Source organism: Suricata suricatta, chromosome 7 (assembly GCF_006229205.1).
Source record: "Suricata suricatta isolate VVHF042 chromosome 7, meerkat_22Aug2017_6uvM2_HiC, whole genome shotgun sequence".
Lineage (NCBI taxonomy): Eukaryota > Metazoa > Chordata > Mammalia > Carnivora > Herpestidae > Suricata > Suricata suricatta.
This window is the reverse complement of record NC_043706.1, coordinates 36,268,777-36,292,766: the sequence shown is the minus strand read 5'-3', so window position 1 is coordinate 36,292,766 and position 23,990 is coordinate 36,268,777. Positions and strand designations below refer to the sequence as shown.

Genomic DNA, 23,990 nt, shown 5'->3' with positions numbered 1-23,990 from the left:
CAAAGTTATTTCAAGATTTATCCATGATGTAGTCCATTTGGATAGTTTCTTTTTGTTGCTGAGTCATATTCTATAGAATGAGTGTGCCACAATTTGTCCATTCAGGCATGGATGGAGGTTCAAGTTGTTTCCAGCTGCTGATATTACAAACAAAGCTCCTAGGAACATTCATGTGTAAGTCTCTGCATGCACAATGGTTTTAAATATCCAAGAGTGAAGTGTCTGGGCCATATGGTAGTTGGTCCACTCGACAGTTACCGAGGTGCAAGAAATTTAACTTTTAAGAAACTGTCCAGCTGCTTTCTAAAGTGGGGGCCCCATTTTACATTGCCTCCAGCAGTGTAGGAAGGTTCCAACTGTTCTACATGGGAGAGGTTTCCTTGGTAAGGAAACAATGAGGATGAAAGCCTGAGGATGCTTGGGAGACATCAAATAGTCCTAATTGAGCAAACTGAGTGGTAGTGACCTACAAGGACGAAATTTTATTTGAGGCCAGCTCAGGGAGGGCTTTGGTATTTGGAGTGATGGAAACTCAGTGAGAGCTCTCGAGGAGGGACTACCTGGCCCTGCCTCTGGCTCTAAATGTAGCTTCCCATCTGCATACCATTCTCTCCCTCATGCTTTTCCTCCTTAGAATACACTCATCTACTATCTTGGTACCATTTTGGTACCATCTATGGAAAGACCAAGACCCAACTGAAATGTCAATTTGTCTTCAAGTTCATCCCTTACTCCCGAACTTCTTTAACCATTCTTTCTTATGTCATGGCCCTAAGTCACTCTCACATTACAAGTGAGGTCTCTGACAACAAAGACCCACTTTGGGCTTCATGTAACATCACTCAGAAGACCAATCCCTTTTAGAAGACCTATCTTGAGACACTTCTCTTTTGGTCTTATTTTTATGCAAAGTCCAAACTAAAGTAACATTTTAAATCAACGAAGGTATAAATCTCGTTGCTCATTTTGCCGAGACCAAAATGAGATTCTGTGGACCGATTCCAGGGAGAAAAAAAAATCATGTTGCCTCTCTCCCAGCTTCAGTTGGCTTAACCATCCTGTCCCTATCCTTTGCTCTTTTATGCTCACCAGGTCTCCTTCACTCAAGTGTGGCAAATTATGTAATTAGTGAAAGAGCAACAATTGTGCTGAGAAAATGGTTATGTGTTTATGGAAGTTCAATGGCTCAAAATGTCTAATGAAACGATTTAATGGGCCCGGAGAAAGAAAGCAGAACTGGGTCCCAGCCAGCTCTGTAAAACTAGGGATAGCTGAGAAGCACCTCTGATAGAGAAGAACATTTTGAGGCACGGCTTGGGTAGAGGCACTCATCTCTGGGGTGGCCTCAGCTTCCATCTCTCTCTCCTCTGTGCTGACACAGAACAAAATAATCAGTGAAAAAGTTCCCAGGAGATGGTCTGTGGCTTTAAACAGTCTGATCTATACCCTCTGTAGATTCACATCTTTCCATCTCTTTCCCAATTTCCCGTAAGATATTAAAGTCATTAGAGAACACGAAATCTCATTGTTATTCTCTGAAAGCCTACCATGATATCCAGGGGTTTAGACTATGCAGTTTGCCTTCAATTGTTTTAGCAACTGGCCAGAAATATGAACAAAATGCGTGTGTATTATTTTGGGACCTGCAGGGCGGTGTGCTATAATGTGTTTTACTTCCTCTGTGCTCTCCTAGAGCAGCAGGGACTTCCGAATTCTAGCCTCCGTTCAGGAGGACATTCTTTCCAGAGAATGCCATCCTTTTCTTTAGTGTGCCTGTTGGCCAAGGGAAATACCAAAAAACATTGGGGCTGGGGGCTTGCTCACTACAGTTTTCAAACTGCCCTCAAAAGTCCTATGGCTTTGACATTGAATCAGTATCAGAGCATAGCAGAGGCCACTACCATAATGTGCATTTCATAATGTATTTTCTCCTGTTGAAAAGTACTCTAGACTCTGGGGAATTTTTTCTGGGGTCTTCCCTGGATACTTCGCCCAGGCTATTGCTTGGCCGTCTTGTTTTGTTTCTCCTTGGAATCTCTGATCCGAGTGATGGAAGGGTAGTAGGGGATCAAGGCAACATGAAATGTTCCCTTCCTTCAGAATAGATGGGGGGATGCAATTGGTGAATTTAGCAGAGGGTGAGCAAGAGGATTCTGGACGAGAAGACCAGTGGAGACACTTCATGATCCTGAAGCTGCATGAGCACTCAGTACAGGACCCCATCTGTTTTGTTAAATTGACAATTTCCTTTAGCAGGAAATAAAGGTTAATGCTGAGTTTCAGACCAGCTACAGAGTAAGAAATAGCTTCACTTTTTAAAGACTTGGCTTTTTAAAGCATTCTGCATGTAACCTAATTTCGTTTGATGGAGTTTGTTTTTCCTTCTCCATTTGCTGCCTAGAAATGTGCGCTTCATTATTTCCTGCAGAGTTGGGGTTCGTGGGGGGAGCTGGAGACTCAAAGTTCTCTGGGCCTCAAAAGCTCTTAAAAATAAAATAAAATAAAATATATTAAATAAAATTAAAATAAATGACAAGAGCAGCCATCCCAGCAGATTTGCGGTCTCAAACACATCACACCACACAGCTGTAACTCCTAAGAGGTACCGACTGGACCCCTTCAGTTTCCATTTCACAGGTACGGAGTCGAAGCCAATCCCAAACGGGCAATGGAGAGCACATTAACACAGACATACATAGGGGCAGATTTTATTCCAGGGCAATGTGGTTTTTATTTGAGAGAAAAGCTTGCATCTATAAGGCCCCTTTTAGGATAGAGCAAAATGATACTTTGTTTTAGATTTTTTAAAAAATCAAATCTTCCAATGCTCTAACATGAAGGTAGGGCTTTATCTAAACAAATAATCATAATGGAATATGATTTCCTGGGATCACATGCATTACGTTAGCACTGTCTTTTTGAATATTGATATGAAGAAACACACACACATGTGATTATAGAATATCAGATTTTTAATTTAAAAAGAGTAACAAGCAATTAATTACCAGGGAGAAAAGACACATGGCACCCAGCCTCTCTCAAGCACTGGCTGGCTGCGGGGTGCCAGTGCCCTCAGCAAGTGGAAATGAATTTACTTGATGTCACACAATAGAGCCACTCCTCTCAGGATCCAGTGGTCTGGGGACAAAATTGTTCGCAGATACACCACGGTGATGAAGGTCAAGTCAGTACGCCTCGGTTTCTTGTAAATAGGACACACATACAGCTTGGGGTCCTTGGGGGAGATGGAGTTAATGGCGAAGATGTGCAGCACAGGCAGCTGCGTGAAGAGCACCTTGGGGGTGGATTCTGTGAGCTTCCCGTTCCGTCTGTCCCAGGCTGCTCCGTCCATATAGAGCCCATAAATGTACACCCCTTCCTGGAAGAGTCAAGCACACCGTAATAGGATTTTTTAAAACAGGTGCTGTGAGATGGACATCCATTACTGTAACAAAGGTCATCAGTTTAAAAAAGAAGACATATACCATTCTTAAAATACCACCGAAAGAACAAATACCCTGAATGCCTTCCCTTAGTGAAATGCTGAGCCCCATTTTCCCTTGTGACCTATCCTGAGGCCATAAAGGGCTGTGGAAACATGCCCTTATTGCTTATTTGAGTGGAGGGCTAGCCCCCTGGATGACAGACTTAGCCAGCAGCACCAAATCGTCTGTTCGAGGAGATAAAAGTCTCAGAGAGTCCGGATCTGTCGTGTAGGGTCAGGACAAGGAACAGGATTTGGAGCCGGGTGCAACACGGGATCTCAGCCTGTGCCAGCCAAGCCAACCTGCAGTTCTCACCATCTTAGTCACTCATTAAGTGAGAGTTGTGCAGCCAGACCCAGCGAGCAGGAGAGTCAGAGCGCCCCCAGAGGCCAGACGTGGTAGAAGGAGAGCAGACGTGATGGTCAGGGAGGGGGTGTTAGTTCAGCAGTGGCTGTTTGTCATCCCATGTCTCTTTCACACAAGGGGCCTTGCCTTTGAGCTCTTAGCCATTAAATCAGAGGAAAGACAAGAATTTGTTAGAGAGGCTGCCTGGTGACCAGCACCGAGAATCAGCACTGCACTCAAGTGCAGCCTTGAAGGATGGGCTGCTTTTGGAAAGAAAGAGGAGAGACAGCAGGCATCCAGGTAGGAGCAGTAGTACAAAGATAGGTAGGATGGGTAGGAAAACCCAAGCATCTTATTTAGCAGAGGGTTTTAACGGTCACAAAATAAGTTAGGGCTTGACCGTGGAAGACTATAGATGCCAAACTGGAGAGTTTGAACTTTACATTATAGGCCATGGGGAGCCATAGAACACGTATTCAGTAAGAAAAGAAAGGCTAAAGGGAATCACAGGGAGACTCTAATAATCACATAAGCCCATAAGATATATCTATGTAGAAGATGGTGACCATTTTTCCTTTCCAATGAGGAGCAGGTAAGGGGAGACAAATATAGATTATAATAAAAGAGAGTGAAATTAATTGCCAAGTATTTCCTGGGATCACTTTCATGTGACCTAAGAGTATGAGGACCATATTTTTGGGATGAAAACCTAAGGCATGGTTTGACAGTAAAATCGGCAATCCCAGAAAATCAAGACATATGATTACCATCATTGGTAGTGGATGACAATTACTACATGAACAATAGAAAATTTAGATGCCATCCAACAGTAAACTATCCCTCCTAAGTTCCTTTTAATCTCGGAACTTTGCAAAGTCCTAGTTAGAAGGTATAGTGGACTGAATAGTGTCTCCCCCAAATTCATGTCCACTTAGGACCTCAGAATGTGACCATTTGGAAGTAGGGCTATCGCAGATATATTTAGTTAAGGTCATACTGGATTAAGGTGGGATCTAAACCCAACATACTGGTGTTCTTATAGGAAGAGGAGGGGACACCCAGAGGTACGCTGAGAAGAAAGCCATGTGATGATGGATCAGAGACTGAAGTGATACAGCGATCAGCCAAGGGATACCGGGACTGCCTGTGACCTTCAGAAGCAGAGAGAGAGAGCCTTCGGAAGAAACCAATTCTGCCAACATGTTGACTTCAGGCCTCTGGCCACCGTAGCTCTGAGGAAATAAATTGCTGTTGTTTTAAGTCTCCCAATTTGTGATAATTTTTGCCACAGCCTTAGGAAACTCATACATATCTTGGTGCTGCTCTAACAAATACCTACAAATGTGGATGTGACTTTGGAATTGCATGATGGGAAAACACTGGAAGAATCTGGAAGGGCATGATTGAAATGGCTTAGGTTGCCTTGAATAGAGAGACTGCTGGTGGAAATATGCTGGTGTGCTTCTGGCAAGATGGTAGACGGAGTGAGGACCGGGCATTGGACACCGGAAGAAGGCAACCCTTGCTGCAAAGTGGCAGAAAGGGCCAGAACTTGGAATTCATCTAGTCCAGGTTTCTTCTTTGGCAAATGAGGGAATGAAAGTCAGAGGAAGGGAAAACAGGAGTAAGATTGATTGAGTACCTATGTGGGGTCCTAAATGATTCTGTTTAATTTCTACAACCATCTTTCATGAAGTTGAATTATTGGCCTTAAGTCACAGATGAAGAAGTTGGGGTCAAAAAGTTAAAGAACTTGACCAAGCCCACAGAGCAGATAAGTGTCCGAGCAGTGGTTCCCAATGGCATCTGTTTACCTCGGGGTTCCTGCTCTTCCCCCTCCAGGGGTCCCTCCACTGAGGGGTCCCACAGCTAGTGGGGGCATGGCTGGAACTGGCCCTGAGCTCAGGACTGCCAATACTATGGGTCTCTACTGCCCTTTACATGTGTCTGGTCTGTGAGCAGCCCATAGCCACAGCTGGAGACGTGTGGGAAACCCTTTTTAGCAAACACAAGTGCAACTTGTAATTATAAAGAAATGCTGTCTGGGGAGTTCCAGCGCTTGTCATTAATTCCCACTCCAGCAAACAGTAGATTTCAGCATCGAAGTCTCCTACTTACAACCGAGGAAACCCCAGCTGCCAAGCCAGTGGACTTAACCGAGCCACTCATTGTCCAGTTTTAAGCAGAATGTGAACTTTCAGCACTGGTTCCAGACCGGCCCCTGCTATCTGCCCAGCGGCACCTACCGCGGGGGGCGACGTGATCTCCTCCTTGGTCTGCCGCAGAACTTCATTGTGGATGGTCACAGAGTCCAGGGCCCAGCCTTTGTGGGCGCGGGTCACTTCCTGCCTCATCGCTGTGAGGAAGCCTTAAAGAAAAGAAAAAAGATATGGCGATGCCTTGGTGCAGTCCGCTCAGGAAACAAGAAGGAAGAAGCTCCGAGTGCTGGCTGCTTATCCCCCTCCAAGTGCGCGCCCACCCAGGAGGAGCTGAGGTTGAATCTCAGGGGCACATTTCTTTCTGTGTTTTGTTTCTATGGGGACCTGCAGTGAGCTAAGCGCTCCTTGCTGGCTGACAGCAGGAAAGGAGGGCCCTTTCTGCCTCTGACGGAGCCTTGGTTTGAAACTCCCTCCTGGGGTTTCAACCACTCAAGTGTCTAGAGATGTAATCCAGGCCTTGCTCTTCGGTCTCTGCAACCACACTGTTTTGGAACAGGACTGGTATGGCAAATATTCTGCGATCAGCATTCCAACTAAAACCATTATCAAGCTTCTATTTGCTATAATGGAACAATTTCATTTTGTCTAAGGAAACAAGGCAAGATGCCAAAATAGAAAACCCAACTTTCAATTTGATCAAACAAAGCAATCACACCGGAAAGGAAATCTACATGTTTTAATGTGCATAATATGGTTATTTTTAAGGCAATACAAGTTTCCACATACTGTGGCCTTTCTTTAAACTTAATATAGTATTTGCAAACCATGCCATTCAATTCTATAGAAGTGTTTCTTGGAGAGTAGCAATTAATGTTAGAAACTATACCCTAAACTTCAAACGGACTTCACAAGCTTAGGAAGATTTATCTGTGACTTCTATATGACATTTGGCTCCTATGTTAATAGTGAAAATAATGAGTGAATTTGGAATATGTATGTCCCCCCTGCTCCCAGTCAGATCTGAGATGTGTTATGCACAAACCAGCACATGAGAATATTTTATCAAGTTTGACTGGGAATAGAGGGAAGAGAAAAAGTTGCAAGACATAATAATGGGCACTGAGTTACTACCCCTCGAATCTGAAATGACTAGGCCCCTCACTTGGCTTAATGAGAAAGTCCAGTTCTTCAGGTTTCCAAGTCCCTGCCTGATTATTGAATTAGACACTTGGGGAGGCACACATTCATTCATTCATTTTTTCATTTGTTAAATCTCTCAGGAGTGACTCCTGTGTGCCAGGCACACAGGACCCACATGACCACAAAGATGAAAAGGCCAGCCATGAACCCTGCATTTGAGGAGCTTAGTCTAGATGGAATGTGGAGGAAGGCAGGACATATAACACAGTGTTGTTATGAGCAGAGGTGTGAATAAAATAAACCACTCAGGAAGACAGCTCAAGAAAGGCTGAATTGAGAAGATAAGGTTGAAGGTGACTCTCACAAGGTATGTAGTTTACCATATGGGCAATTTCAGCTAGAGGAATAGCATGTGTAAAAGCACGGAGGTCTAGGCTAAAGGTGAGGCCTTCGTTTGTGTAGATACCACAGCTGGCCTAACCCAAGCTGTCCTGTCACCACGCAAAGCAGGCTACCACCATCTGGGGATTAGAGAAGATAAGTACATGTCAGGAAACCCTCACTGACAAGACTGTGATCAGGGCTCACATTCCACAGGTCATGATGTGTGAGACTGGGCAAGAGTACATGACACTGAATGGCAGTTCCATCTCCCTTATACATGGAGGGAATGTTGCAGCAGGGAATGTTGGTAGAAAGGAAAACTAGTATATTAAACAGCAGATTAAATTAGTTAAAGGCAAAACCACCTTCGCCCCATGGTTAAAGTACTGTCCCAGGCATTAATGCATCTGAATGATCAACCAGCAGGGCCTGCTGCACCATATGCCAGACTGGGAATGCCTGCCAAGTACCCAATACCATAAAGGCATGGAAGCCATCGCCCCGACTCATTGCGGATCAACATGCTATGCCTCTGAGAACACCGAGCCCCACCGCACCTGGGAAAGTTCTCTAACTGGAAATTAGAGTGGGGTGTCCTGCTGGGATGGCTGAGTCACTTCACACCCCTGGGTGAGGGGGAGTTACTCAGTCTTCACTGGGATCCCACTGTCCTGCTGCAGGCCAGACCTGTTGAAATGCAGTATGCCTGAAACAGAACATTCACCACTGAAAGAAGGGAGAAGGTGGGGGCCCTGGTCTGGCATATCCCACCCCCAGTCCATCTCCTTATGCCTGAGAGGCTGCCCCCCACCCAGCCAATACATATCCTATGCACAACCAGGTCAAGGGTCATGTTCCTAAAACTGTTAAATCCCTCTCCTCAAAGCCAAGGTGGGTGTGTGGTTTTCCCCTGGTACAATCATTTAGCCACAGTCTTTGTCCCTCCATTGGCCTGGAGGATGTTATAGCACACACAGAAGCTCTTAGTAAATGCAATCAGCAAGCTTTGAACGATAGCCAACAGAGCCCGTCCTTACCAAACACTGAAATGTCTCTAATGAGAAAAACTGTCTTCCAAAATAGGATAGCCTTGGACATTATTACAGCCTCACAAGGAGGTATCTCCGCCATTATTCAAATGGAATGTTGTTCATTCCTGATGAGTGTGCTAACATATCATCTTTATTAAATCACATGAAGACACCAGTGAATGCCCTGAGTGATCCAACTCCCAGCCTAAGGAATTAATAAATCAGTGGTTTGAATCACAGAGTTCTCAGTGGAAAAAGTTGTGTCTAACTTTGGGGATCATTTTCTCAATCTGTGTTTTCTCTTGCATGTGTCCATTCTGTAGCTGTCATATCTCCTTTCTACGCCGTCAGAGGGCTACCAAAAGAGCCACCTCCATGCTAGTGAAACCCCTTGCTGACTGCTCAGGTCGGGCCCATTGCGGAAGAGGGGCCCCATGAGATTGTAACAGCTGGTCACAGAGCGCTGGGGAGGCCATCAAGAGGACTCGCCACCAGCTGAACTGTGAGCCGCACTTGGGCAATTGGAAGCTCCTCATTCCCTCCCCTGTCCTTGAAATGTGTGGGCCACTTGCCCTTCCTGCTTCCAGAAGTGCCCTAAGGACATAGCCTTGAGATACTGACGTGTTGTTGATGCCATCTGGATGGTATACATGACTGAACCCAGTTAAGTCCTCTATGTAAACTTTTAACATTTGGCTGGTGGGTGCAGAGATCTATTTGGCTTGTGGCCACCCAACATAAGCCTTTTATGTAAGTGTCCTTACTTATAAAATCTGCCACCTACCAGTCTGAATGGCCTGCCTCTTTCTTCCATCTCTCCTCATCCTCTGCATATGGGGGCTGGTTTCAGATTACACCTTCGAAGCTTCCCAGGAAGGTACAAACCAACAGTGACCACAATAATAATATCCAATTCTTTTTTGAATGTCATTTTCATCATTCAACACTAAGTGTGCATCCATGTGGTGTATTAGACACTGTGTATCCAAGTAGAGTAGTTGGAATTCAATTGACCCTATTATGCAATATTTTAAAATTCATTCCTGATCTATGAATCTACAAGGTCACAATGCACAAGACATGAATCTTGGTCTCAACTGTCCATCTGCATAAATTGAATAATTGAATTTTTCTATAACATTTTAAATTCCAACTAAATTGCAAATTTAACCTCTCTTCATATGCCACTCTGGACAATGACATAGGTGTCAGATGATGAATGACTGGGATTCTCTTTTATGTAATACACCTGCTTTGAAGATTTCAGCCATTATCAGAGAGCTCTGAAAACCTCTAGTGCAATTAGGGAACGACCATCTCCTATCTTCTTCCTACTAGGGGACATGCATGATGTTGTCTAGTTTACTTCAATAGTATGCCTCCCAATGTTTGGGTAGCACTCTTAGTATGCCAGTAGGTAGAATCTAGAACACAGATTACCTTGAACTGTTAGAGAAGGAAAATGTTAAATAAATATATTTGAGACCTGAGAGTGGAGGGTAGGGAACTGTTCTATGGGTAATTCCAACTCAGAGAACGTGGGGAAGATAACATAATTTTTCAAGTCTTGATAGTTTTGTTTTGACTTCCTAAAAAGAAAAACATGATCTTGTGGAATTCAAACTGCAGTAAATTCACTGAAATGTTCATTGTTGAATTTAAAACAATGAATGGCCATCTTTCTTGTAGACTAATATTGAGGCTAATGGAATCAAAATCTTTGTTTTCTGAAGCCTGTAAAATTTTATTTATTTTTCTTTTTTTAATGTTTAAGTTTATTTATTTATTTTGAGAGATAGAGCATGGGTGGTGTAGGGGCAAAGAGAGAGGGAGAGAGAATTCCAAGCAGGGTTGGTGCTGACACAGTGCAGAGCCTGATGCAGGGCTCAAACTCATGAACTGTGAGAGCATGACCTGAGCTGAAATCAAGAGTCAGTTGCTTAAGTGACTGAGCCACTCAGGCATCCCTGAAGCCTGTATAATTTTAAGACACTATTGACATGTTTTTCTTTATAAAAACTTGACAAGCAGTACTTTTGTTTTGGCACCAATTTAGTTTTAATAATTCTTAAACCAAATTTCAATCATCAGTGGTGGAAAAGTGATTCATACTTTCATATGTTTGAAGTGAGAAACAAAAAGTTGGGAGAAGTCTTTACCAATAATAACCTTTTGTTCTTCGTGAGATTTAACCACCCACATGGAAATGGTGATTTGACTATTCAAACATCTGAGTTGCATGTGGTCTAAATGAGATGTTTAAAAAAATTCTTTTTCCTTTCCAACTCGTACAGCACAATGAAATCTTAAAACACTTGTCAAGTTTTTCTTTAAAATTTTCACTTTCAAGCTAGTGTTATACTTTGGGAACTCAGGTCTAAAATAACATATGTTGTGTCTTAATTCTTATAATAGTAGTAACCAACATTTCAGCAAACTAATTACTGTTGTTTGACTTGTGCAATCAGTCAGCCTAAAGAAAGCTGTAGAGTTCTTTAAGTATTATTTCAAACATGGCCTGAGAAGAGACAAAAGAAATAACTAATCAGGAAGGTTGCTTGTCTCAATTTGATAAGGAGGAGGTCAGTATTCTGTAATGATGGTCCTATCGGCCATTTTTTTTTTCTTTAGTAAATGAACCAGTCCTTATGTAATGGGTCTTAGGTTGGGCAGTATTTCCTGTCTTATTATTTACCAAGCCTCCCAGTAGCATCTTCGAAGATGAGGAGAAATGATGTTCCTGCCACAAGTGTATGACAGGTAGATTTTCCCCCAAATGAGAAGCAAATGGAGTTCATTAGTAAGTTAAATAAAGGTCAGAAATCGTTAAGCAAAGATGAGGTTGATCCACCTGGTTGAATAAAAATGCACCAGGCACCTCTCCTGGTGCTTTGCTAGATCCTGCAAGGCGGGGATCTTAAACTTGGCTGAAAATTAGAAATATCTGGGAAGCATCATAACTCCTGATTCCCAGGTTACAACCCAGATGAATAAAATCAGAATCTAGAGGCAGGATCCTGGCATCAGCATTATTTCAAGGTAGAGCTTCTCAAACTTTAATGTTCTTAGGGATCAGCTGGGGAAGGAGCTCTTATTAAAATGCAGGTTATGATTTAGTAGGTAGGTCAAGGGTAGGGGCCTGAGATCCTCCATTTCTATCAAGCTCCCAAGTAATACTGATGTTGTTGGCTGGTGGACCACATACTGGGTAGTCTAAGACCTAGTTTACACATTAGAATGACCAAGGGAGTTTTTAAGAAAACTAACTGTCCAGACTCTTGAGACCTCTTTACCAGAGGTTCTGATATAATTGGTCTGGAGCCCCAGGCATTACTATGTATTAAAAAGTTTCCCAGGTGATTCTATTGTAAGGGTAGGGCTGAGAAATACTGCTACGTAAAATGATCCACACAGCAGGCCATTGCGAGGTCACCGACCCAGATTTAAGAACAAATTTGACAAGAAGGAACAGAAATACCTCATGGTACAAGCAAAATGTTAGGAAGGCTGTCAGTTGTATGAGTGGGTTCCTTCCACAGTCCCTTGCGACATAAATGTCCTCGGTGATGTTGTTAATCCAGGACATGGTTGGCTCCAACAGAACTTGAGTACAAGTAGGAATTCTGGTGCCTGCTAAATCCACCATGTTTTATGTGCCAAGATGTAATTCTCTGAGATGCTCTACCTTCTCTGAGCGCTAATTTGTGCTTCCTTTCCCTTGCTCCAACAAAACTTTTCCATTGTTCCCTCTGGAGTGGTTCTACAGTTAACCAACTCTTCGCAGAACATTCTCTCCATCTTCTTCTCCTTTTTGGAGCCCTGCTCAACTCTAAAGACATGGTCCTTCCCAATTGTTCCTCCATCCTTTATGGGAATCTCTGCTGCTTTGACAAATACACCTTCTGAACACGTGCTCCTCCTCACCAAATATGATTTGCCTCCATTCCCTGAGCATCTGGGCCTCTTCAGCATTCATTCAGCATCTTGACCACTCTGTTCCCCGACCTTATCATTCCTGAAGACCTCCTGAACTCCACCGTTTCTTCCTTTTTTTCCCCAGGTAGTCTAGATCCATTCTTTTCATCACTTTTCCAGCAAAACTCCAATCCTACATGAATCCAAATGTCCCACTTCCTATACCTATTCCAGGCTGCTGTGTAATACTCAGACCACCACACCATTGCCACTGTCCTCAACAAGATTCTCAAAGCCACCCAGAAATCTTTCCCTGTCCCCCTCAGTAGCCCAATTTCTCAAATTTCTGCCACCCTCCTTAAATCTCTTTTCCAACACCTTCCTTATCCTGAGATCACTTCATCTCCTTCTTCAGGGAGAAATAGAAAGCATCATATGAGAACCCCCTTATCTTTTTGCGATTAAACTGACAAACTCACTTGCATTTACACTCTTTCCTCCCACATTACTCTTACTAGAATGTGTGTGGCATCCTTCCACCTGCTCAGAATGCATCTCTCCACTTGGAAGCCATCCCCTCTTTTCTTCTTTTACCCCTTCCTGTTATTTTTGCATGCATTCTCTCTCTGTCCCTATGTCTCTCTCTCTCTCTCTCTCTCTCTCTCTCTCTCTCTCTCTCTCTCTCTCTCCCTCTCCCTCTCCCTCTCTCTCTCATTCTCCTTCTATCTCTCTACTGGGTTCTTCCCACCTGTATTTGAATAGACTCAAGCTTCTCCTATCATTATAAGAAAAAAGGAAATCCTTTTTTTCTTACAACCACTCCTCCAACTTGCTTTCCCTCTTCAAATCCAACTTTCTTGAGACAATTGTCCTCCTTGTTCATATTCTCTGTCTCTTCATTTCCTGTTGTCCCACTCACTCATGGACACTTCCTTTGCTAACAATCTCCTTGTTGATAAAGCCATCTGACCACTTGTCTTATCTTACTTGATCTCACATCCCCCGTTTGGATGTGAAAGGACCATTCACAAGAAGTGGGTGATCTGGAGGATGGTGATACATAAGCAAATGTAGCAGAATCTTGATGAGGATAGTTTAGGAGGAAGATGACCGAATGGTAGTAGTGGCAAGGTTCACAGGAAGATGGAATACTCTACATTGGAAGTTGGAAGTGAAGAATCAGAATCTCAAACTGGGAGTTTGGATGAGTCAGTCATAAGTAGAGATAAATAGTTGTATGTGTGAGAATGGTTGACATCATTCATGTAGCTACCAGGGGCAAGGCCAGAACTTGCTTGAGAAGAGCCTGCAAAGTGGACTGAGAAAGAGTCCTAGGAGAGGCAGGAGGAGAACCAAGGAAGATGATGGACGAAAGCCAAGGTGTGAAAGAGTTTCCAGAATTGGCATCGTAGTATAGTTAGGGGGAATGAGTTTGGCAAGAAGGTCACTAGATTTTGCAGCCTTGGAAAGAGCAGTGATGAGGCTGGCCAGATCACAAGGGATTAGACTTTTGGTGAAGAAGATAACCGTGTACAGAAACTAGAATTATTAGAGACATGAAGGCAAGGAAGATGAGTTGTTACTCATTCTGGAGGCATTTTAAGGTGTTCACAGTCCTATCATTCTGTGGTTTGAGGATAGAGCAGGTGAGTGCTATCACTCAGAGGTTTAGAACCCTGATGTCCATTCACCTGGCCTCCGTCAGACATTAGGGAGAGCTCTGGTTCAGCAAACATAGCATTAGGATTGTTATGGGATTAGAAGAAATCTCCCAGTCCCTTCTAATCCTAAAGTTCTATTAAACCTTGGTGCACTTTTCTACCCAACAAACATTAGGCTTTTTATAACAGAAACATTCAGAAAGTGCTGCAAATTGATGATGATGTTGCCCTGAAAACAAATACATAGGCAAGAGGTTATAGATAATTTTTACTGTAACAAAAGACAACAGGACAAAAAGTACCTATCCCCTTGCTTTAGCAAAATCCTCTCTAACAGAACATCTTGATCTGTACTCTGTATAAGTTTCTGCTGATACCTCCTATGTCAAACTGACATGCATTGTTGAGACACTGAGGGGAAAAGACAAGCAGAAAAACTAACGCAAGTTGGCCTCCAAATGGCATCAAGCTCCAGATGGAGTTAAACATTTGGAAAATAATGATATGACATGGTTCAATCTATGGTAGAGGTGTGAGGCCTGGAGAGCAAGTTCAGTCCCTGCATCAGCAGTACCTGTGAGTCATACCGAATGCCAAATGACAAAGCATGGCTATCAGTGAAGGGGTTTTGAAAGAGAGTCAATCTCCACGTGAAGTCAGGCTCATTACAGAGCATTTTCTACACCTATGACACAGGCACGCACACACACACACACACACACACACACACACACGTTAGAATCTAAATCATATGTACACGATGCTCTGAAAATGTACACCTGTGGGAACCAGAGACAGAACAAATCCTTCAAGAACCCTGAGAAGTACAGCCTTAAACAAGATGTGAACATGTGTATCAACAATTGCTGGGGAAACAAGTGGATCCATTGGGATGCAAATCCCTGCTACCAAAAGCTAAGCCATTGAACAGATATTATAGGGTCATGGGTACGGAAATCTTGATCACTTTTTTAAAATACTTATTTATTTCTAAGGGGGGGTGGAGAGAGAGAAGATCACCTGTGAGTGGGGGAGGAGCAGAGAGAGGAAGACAGAGGATCCAAAGCAGATTCCACGCTGTGGGCATAGAGCCTGATGCAGGGCTTGAGCTCATGAACAGTGAGATCATGCCTGAGCTGAAATCAAGAGTCAGCTGCTTAACCAACTGATCTACCCAGGCACCCCAGCTTGACCATTTTAATAATCAAACCTAACTGCCACATAGGTGAGCTCAACAACTACTATAAGAAATTATTGTGAAGGGGACTGAAAATACCATTCCGTGGTGGCTGATTCAACCTCTTCAAGTACGACTGACAAAATATCAGGCCACCATAAGTCAATGGAGCAGTGCTACACACAGCGCCCGCTCAGACACAGACTGCGGGGCACACAAGGCCTATCACCTGTCCTTGTGTCAGTGTGGGCCTTGAAGGTACTTAGGCCTGAGGAGCAATCTTCAGAGACACCATGGGAAACACACACCAGGCAGCACTGGATGCCATATTACAAGAACACAAAACTAAATGGTTATATGTGAAATTTTATTTTCAAATGTTTCATAGCCTAGGTGATTTTGACTATATATATTTGTAATAAAACTATGGTCTTGTTGCAAACTAAATTGTGTTTTACTTAAATGTGTTTTGTTTTAATAAAAGAAACTGCATTTGCTTAAATATCTTGAGTCAAAGAAAGAAATTTCATCAATGGGAACTGGGCTAGAAGATATAAACAACCCGTCCCCAAAAAAAGAAAAAAGAAAAACAAAACAAAACAGATGAACATTAGGGAAGGGAAGTAAAAATAATATAAAAACAGGGAGGGGGACAAAACATAAGAGACTCTTCAACGTGGACAACAAACTGAGCATTACTGGAGGGACTGTGGGAGGGGAGACAGGCTCAGTGGGTGAGGAGCATGAAGGAATCTACTCCTAAATCCATTGTTGCACTACATGCTAACTCACGTGGATGTAAATGTAAAATGTAAAATAATAAAAATAATAAAATAGAAGATATAAATCCCAGGAGATATAGTCATGCTAAAAAATCAATTATTGATGTTAAATAGTGACCAGAGAGGCATCCAATTTGGAGGCACTTTATCTGCTTGCACACTGCCTGTGAACATGCATGAAGTTGCCACAATCTTTACAATTTCCAGATTTGGTCAGGTGATACAGAACATAATGTAATTTGTCTCTCATGTCAAGAAAAGGAAAAGGAAGCAGAAGAGTGATTAGTGTGCAGGGAAAGTCGACTCTACTCTTCTGGGCCACGAGCAAAAAGCAATCATAGATAAGGGTGTATGTCTGTGTGCATGGGCATCAAGGTAGCACTCTTGAGTAAGTCCAGGCCTTTTCAAGACATGAGAGCCACGAGAGAAGGAATAAAAGTTTAAGCTGAAAACAGAATTTAAGGAAAGAGCAAGGATTTGTATTATTAACAAATAATGACAAGGAAATTGAAATGTACATCTGCATTTGAATTTCTTTAAGTGTTCTGGCTTGTAACATTTCTTAACAAATAGTAACAATTACAGATTAGTTCATATGAATACTTTACTATTTTAAGTCATATCTCTAATGAAAAAGATCAGACATGGAAGAGATTGTGTGTTGTGATACACAACTTAATTTATCTGTGTCTATGGAAAGCCAGTGATGAACCAACCCCGCTACCTTGGTTCTTGAATATCAAAAATGTACATAATGACCTCCATATTTTTAAAAATCACAAAGCTTTACCCCTCTCCCAAATTCCAAGTCTGCCAACACACCTCGCCACCTGGATGTCCTACCAGCATCAGCTGACAAATCCAGTGTTCTTTGCTTTCCTTCCAGCCTGTCCCTCTTCCAACGCTCCCTGCCTTGTGCCGGGCCTTTAGCCTCAGCCATTGCCTCTCTCTGTTCTCTCAAAGATCTCCCATTTAGGATGCCTGGGAAGCTCACTCAGCTGAGCTTCTGCCCCTTGATTTTGGTTCAGGTCGTGATCCCAGGGTTGTGGGATCGAGCCCCACACTGGGCTCTGTGCTGAGCATCGAGCCTGCTTGGGATTCTCTCTCTCTCTCTCTCTCTCTCTCTCTCTCTCTCTCTCTCTCTGCTCCCTTTTCCTGCTCTCTTTCTCTAAAATAAAAAAATAATGAAACCCTCCCCCCTCATATAATCATTCCATCAAATCTGTCCCTTCCTCTTCACCTAGTTAAGGTCCCAGGCTCTCTCGGACTTGATAAGAGTCTCATTGCTCTGAACCTCCATATTCCAGTCTACTCTCTACCTTCTTTGGGGATTATCTTTTGATCTTTGGGGACTTTTCTTTATGATGTGACCTAAACTCCCCCAGAGAACTCCACACTCCAGCCTCACTGCCTCCCACCTCTACTCCCCCTTCTGGAGTTCAGGCCCACTGCTGTCCTTCTTTCCCTGGATAGGCTTTGTCTTTGCTCAGTCCTCTGACTGGAATGCCCTTTTCTCAAGTCCCTGCAAAACCCTACCCCGTGTTTCCTGTGTACAGCTCTCTGGAGCCCCGCCTTGGCAGAATTCATCTCCCTGTCCCCTGTACTACTGTGGCACTTAATTCTCACTTGGGTGAAGCACTTATCACATTATGTTAAAGTTGCTGATGTGTCTGTCTTACTAATCAGATTATGAGCTCCTTTAGGGCATGAATTGGCTCTCAAATCTCTCTCTATTGAAAGCACCTAGCAGAGGGGCTAGCAAATGGAAGGTGGTTAGACAATCCTAATTAAGTTAAGCGTTATTTCTTCAGGTCCTCAAACCAGGAATTACCTGGTGACAACTCACTCAAATTGAGGACCGGTAAGGAGGAAAGAGACACTCATAAGTAGACACATGAAATCTGAGAACCATAATAAAAATGTTTCCTCCTCATATTTAATGGAAAATCTGGGAGAAAAATAGATAAATGCAATCTGGGAGCTGTCCTTTACAAATATAAAGCCTATTGACATAATAATATACTATGTGTATTTTTGTAAGCTCATAAAAACAGCCTTAATGTCTTAAATTTAGAAAATGTTAAGACACTTGAAAATGCATGAAGTGAACTAGTGTATGTATACAGGGGACAATTACAGGTATTACTATTTGTTGAAGTATTATTTACACAAAGAAAACTGCGTAAATCCTATTTCGCCAAGAGAATAAACCCACGTAACCAACATTCAGATCAAGAAACGGAACATCCCTAGGCCCCCAGGAGCCCCCATGTGCCCTTTTGCTCTCATTGCCCTCTCCCTCAAGGGCAACCACTAGCCTGACTTTTAACATCATGGATCTGTTTTGTCTGTTTTGATTCTTTGTGTAAACGGAATTATACAGAATATATACATTACAGTGTATACAGTACAACACATTGCAGTGTGTTCTGTCTGACTTCTTTCACTTAAGGATTATTCAACCATATTGTGAGTAGCAATAATACTTTCTAAATTTGTATGTGTTAATGCTTTTTAAATTGCATGACTAGTGGACCTATAAGATGCTGAACTATAAGGAATCCAACAGTACTTTATTTTGGCCAAGAATTATTTAAAGTAGCTATGAAATAGAAGTCAACCTCAAGAAAAAAAATCTGCAAACACCACAAATACATGCAGATTAAATAAATGCAACTAAATAATGAATGGGGGGGGTTGCCTATACACCAAGAAGATCTAACAATTATAATTATTTATGCCCCCAATCCAAAAATATAAATCAATTAATAACAAACATAAAGAAACTCATAGATAATAGTACAATACTACTATTAATACCACATGATCATTTTTGAAATCAGTTTAATTTTCTGCAATCTAGAAAAACTTTTGCATGTTTTGGTGCTTCATGTTTGACATTTTCATAAAAATTTAGAACTAAGACTAGAATAAAATTTTCCTATTTCACATGTTCTAACCACAGGTTTACTGAAGTAGGTGAGAAAAATAATAGAAGGTTTGCCTCCATATTGTGGAAACAATGGTAGAATGAATTTCAGGTTGAATTTGTAAAACAAATACAGAATGATCATCTGTGGTCTCCAGCCTTTGAAAGCCTATGTTCAGCACTTAGCAAGCCATACTGCTGTACTATTGTATATCATATACACCTCCCACAGGGCAACTATCCTCACCTTCCAACTTCACCCAACTCTCCCACGAGCACATACCTTGGGGATTGAAGAAACCAGTCATCCAAAATACATTGGGCCTCCCGTCAAATATCCAAGTAGAAAACTGGGCATTTCTTTCCAGAAGTTCAGTAAACCAGAAGCCCAGTGTGGATGAATCCCAGGACACTCTTTTCCAGATCTGAGGTATGCGAGCATCATACATGTTGTCCAGAGCATCTCTCAAATTCTGAAAGAAGGTAAAGTTAAAATATAAGAATAAGAAAAATCAGCAAAAGAGAGAAATGACAATTGAGATAATAGCTCACCTCACTCATAATGATTGTTCCTTCAATGGCCAATTTTAGATCACTCAAGCTACTGCGGAGTATTGAGATGACTTTTTGCATTCTGTCAATTTCTTGTCTAAGGAAGATGTTCATTGAATTAAGATGTCCCATCTTTATCAAACGAGCCTTCACCTTAAAAAAAAAAAGCATACAAGAAAGAAATTTTTAAACTTTTTTTTTTTTATCATCTGTTACTTCTCTTCCAATGATTGCTCCTTTCTCTGTTCTCTTTCTTCCTCTGGATATATCTCTACCAAATGGATTCTAAAATATCTTTTGCAGAACCAAATTTGCCATTAAATTCCCCATTTTCTGGGCCTCAAAAACTACTGTTCAACTAAAATGATTTTTATTTCCTACTGATTGTACTTAGTTGATAATTGGAAATGTACTTTAAAAAGCTGAAATAGAATTGTACCTTTTTTCTTTTTCAAATGATTAAGTACTAAGTGTCAGTTAAATATTCCTTTGCAATCTAACCTTTATAAGAGTACAGTTTGAAATATTTTTTTCATAATGCTTACAGAGTCATTATTAGAAATGTCACAGAAAGTTAATAAGGCCCAAATCTTTACAGAGCAGTTACCAATAAGTGATTGGCTGAAGTTTCCGAAGATCATTGCTGCCTTGGCTAGGGTGACTAAAGAGAGTCTTTCCTAATCTAATCAATGAAAATATTTGACTTTGTGGGAGAGCCATTAAGCACCTGTCATTTGTTATTTTGGGGTATATCATTTATTAACCATTTTGAAGAGATCAATATAAAAGCATCTGGTTGTGGGAATAATAAAACATAACAATTATTGGAAAATAAGCTAATATATATACACACATTTCAATTTAGTGACCTATGTTCAAGAAAAGATTGACTATGAGTCCTAGCAAGAGCTCACATAGAGATCTGAACTTTCTGCTGGCCACAATTAAAGAGATGCCAGTACAGGAGGGGGAAGGATAGGCACATGGAGTGGGAGAGAATTTATAGTGATGTACCAGTCCACAGAATCACCAGAAAGCTAGTCAGCTGTAGGGTTCTCTGCTGGAGATGCCCACTGCCCCATCTTGAGTCCTGGAATGTTAGAGACAATGGCCTTCAAGGTAATCTGTTCCATCCTTCTCATTTTACATGCTAGGTTTGCCAGCATGGGGATAAAGTGTCCCACTCAGCAAAGGACACGTTTGCTTTCCTGAGCTGGGCCACTTCTGGCAGGTGAAGGATGAAAAGGGGAAGCACAAACTCAGGGAAGCAGTGATATAAAAAGGAACAGCCTGGGTGGGAATTTTGGGCAGGCAGAGTGAATACTGAAATCCCAGGAAAACAGATTAGTGATCACCACACCAAACTTCAGATATTCTCTTAAATTCCTGGTTCTAGAACTTACATTTTTGCAGGTTCCACTGCCTCATTCGCATCTTGAGCCCTTCAGCCTCCAGTGACTGAAGAGCATATATACCACCCCCTTTAAATCATGACTACTCTGTAGAGTTATATGGAAACCAATTTGACAATAAACTATTATAAGAAATCAATAAATAGACATTAAAAAAATCATGACTACTCTGTAGAAACTTACAGTGGAGGAGAAAGGAAATTATGGAAATACTTTTGCAGCCCCACATGTGGGAAATTAAGCCCAGGTGTTGGCTACAGTGTCAAATCAATAGCCCAGGTAGGGATTTTTTAGTCTGCTAACAGCCTCAAATAAATTGCCTTACCCTACTTACAGTTTTAAAGGAGAAACTTCTTTTGCAATAGAAGCATGCTTAGGAAAAACTTAACTCTTGAAAATCTAATTTTAGTACTGATTTTATTTTGAGTATGGTTATTGTTCCAGCCCCAAATGATCTTTTTATTAATAAGATAAAAGATTCACTGCAGTCTTACATAGGATTTTCATTATATTTCTGGGACCTGGTAGTCTCTTCTTCAGTAATGTGGCTCCATTTTTACTATGAAAATCAATAGTATAATTATATTTTAACTTACAAAATTCACTTTATAGCCACATTTTCAAGAATGCATCTCTCTCTTCTGTAAAACAAAGGACACTAACAGGTAAGTGATCTTGAACGAGGAAGTAGTTTTAGATGCCTCAGTACAAACTCTTTCCCATTTAACAATCCACTTAGTGACATTCCTCACACTCAGTTGCTGCTAGGATATTGCCAGAACAGAGAACTTGGAAGAATGGCCCCAACCAACCCTGGACAGCTCAAATTATCCCAAGATCTTGAAAGCCTCCTCTCATATACCAGCCTGTGGTCTAGGCTTCCAGAGTGAGTTTTATTTCACTTCCACATGCCAGTTTTAAAAATCTTTGAAGGCATGTTTTATGTCCCATCTGCCTTCTGAAGATCACTTACAATGGACCATTGAAAGTACGTACTTATACAGTATCTATTAAAAAAACATTTCCTTCCCTTACTATAACTATCTCTATGTGAAGCAACTGATTTTAGTATCTTGGCCAAATGTCTTGGTACTTGTTGGGAGCTGCCAAGTTTTGGCCACCTCAGGCAAGGACATATTGCTCTCCAGGGAGCAACCAAAAAAACAAGATTTACATCTGGAGGCTAGGAGAGTGCATTTCCTGGTCCAGGATTCAGAGACAGTCATACTGGGCCAGACGAGAAAAGCCAAAATGAACAAAAGATCAAACAGCATTCGGGTTTATGCAGCGCTAATCTTCCCCTGCCCAGTATTGCAGACGAAAGTCTGGGCTCTCCTTTTGATGCTGTGTTCGGAGTTTCAGTTTCAGTTTCCCCTTTTTCCAATAATCATTTGACTCTGTTACCTGGCAACCAACCTGGGTCAGTTTCCCGCCCCAAATCCTATATAGGTGGATTATTTCTTAATAAACGGGGGCTTGATCGGAAAACGCTTGTCTTGCCTCACTCCCTGCGTCTCCCTCCTGCCCTATTTCTCTCTCTCTCCCTCAGGAAGGGACCGCAAAGATTTACCGCCCCGCCGGCCAGGGCAAGGGACCGGACAAGTGATGCCCCAACGTGAGGTGAGTGACGGGACAAGACAGGTACTCATCTACATAATGGAAACCAAACTGTTTTAAGAGTCATGGAAATGTTTTGGTTTTGGGGGGGTATTCACTGCAGTGGGAAACCTGTAGCTTACAGAGCCTAAGGGCTCCCAGTTGACAAGTTCATTTTTCCCAGACTTGAGAAAGCAGGACAGAGTAGACACAAGACCCACAGTTAAACTAGCACTAGGGCATTAGCCTCTCACTTCTTGACTCAGCCCCATCTGGAACTCAGGTGACATTCTTCCCATCAGCAGTGAGGAGTAGACACTGAGAACAGAAGAGGGGAGGCCCTGGATGGTCAGGGGACACAACCTTGTTTTCTTGTGTGAAGAAGACCAAGCTGGAGGAACTTTCACAGACCTTTCAACCTCCCAGAAATTTCACTACAACTAAAGAAGGTTGTTGTTTTTTTTTAGATCAGCAGTTCTCAAAGTATGACCTGGGACCCCTGAAGGCCCTGAGGTCCTTTTGGGGGTCCACAAAGTTAAACTTTTGCCATAGTAATACTAGGACATCATTTAACTTCCTGACTCTTCCTCTTAAAGAAGTATACAGTGAAGTTTTCCAGAGCTACAGGACATGTGGCATCACAACCATGTGGATATGAAAATCCACCTGTCTTCTATTAAATGAGACATTAAAGAGATTTGCAAAAATATAAAACAATTCTACTATTCTCAATGAATATTTTTGTCTTGGAAACATATTTTTTCATGTTTATTTATTTTGAGAGAGAGAGAAAGCATAAGCATGGGAAGGGCAGACAGAGAGGGAGAGAGAGAATCCCAAGCAGGCTCTGCACTGTCAGTGCAGAGCCCTATGTGGGGCTCGAACCCATAAACCATGAGATTATGACCTCAGCCGAAATCAAGAGTTGGGTGCTTAACTGAGCCACTCAGCCTCCCCCACACTAACTTTTTAATAAAAATGTTTTTAAAATTAACATGCAATGGGGTTTATTACTGTTATTTAATAATAAATTAATACATATTTTTGAAACATCTCCATTTAAAATTCTAATATATTAAATATCAGTAGTTATAGCTCACACTAACAAAAGCTATTTGGGGTCCTCAATCATTTCGTAAAGGGTCTTGAGATTTAACGATATTTGAGAAAAACTGATTTCAATTAATAAGCAAACAAATTAGAGTGTTCAAAAATGAGAAAATTATTGCCATCCACACTGGGAGTGAATTTGTTTAAATGGCCTGCTTTCCTATTCCCTGACTGGGAGGATTGTGAGACTAGAAGGGACAAAAACATGGGGTAAGTTTAAAGAATAGACAAAGCCTAGAGGAGTAAGATACCTGGGGATCAAAAGACATAGGGATCCAAAGATGGGAGACGAGTAAAGGTGACTGAATGAGA

The 23,990-nt window shown here is 41.9% G+C and overlaps 1 protein-coding gene across 1 annotated transcript in view; it reads right to left on the bottom strand.

The window, feature by feature from the left end:
- Positions 1-2,951: 2,951 nt before the first annotated feature.
- The window catches only part of DNAH8 (dynein axonemal heavy chain 8), a 323,365-nt gene continuing 302,326 nt past the window's right edge, over positions 2,952-23,990 (bottom strand). The window contains exons 88-91 of the mRNA XM_029943168.1: positions 19,561-19,713; positions 19,292-19,481; positions 6,077-6,198; positions 2,952-3,379 (exon numbers count right to left, since the gene is read on the bottom strand). Coding sequence (XP_029799028.1) covers positions 3,092-3,379; positions 6,077-6,198; positions 19,292-19,481; positions 19,561-19,713 — 753 coding nt within the window. The 3' untranslated portion in view covers positions 2,952-3,091. The remainder of the gene's footprint in view (positions 3,380-6,076; positions 6,199-19,291; positions 19,482-19,560; positions 19,714-23,990) is intronic.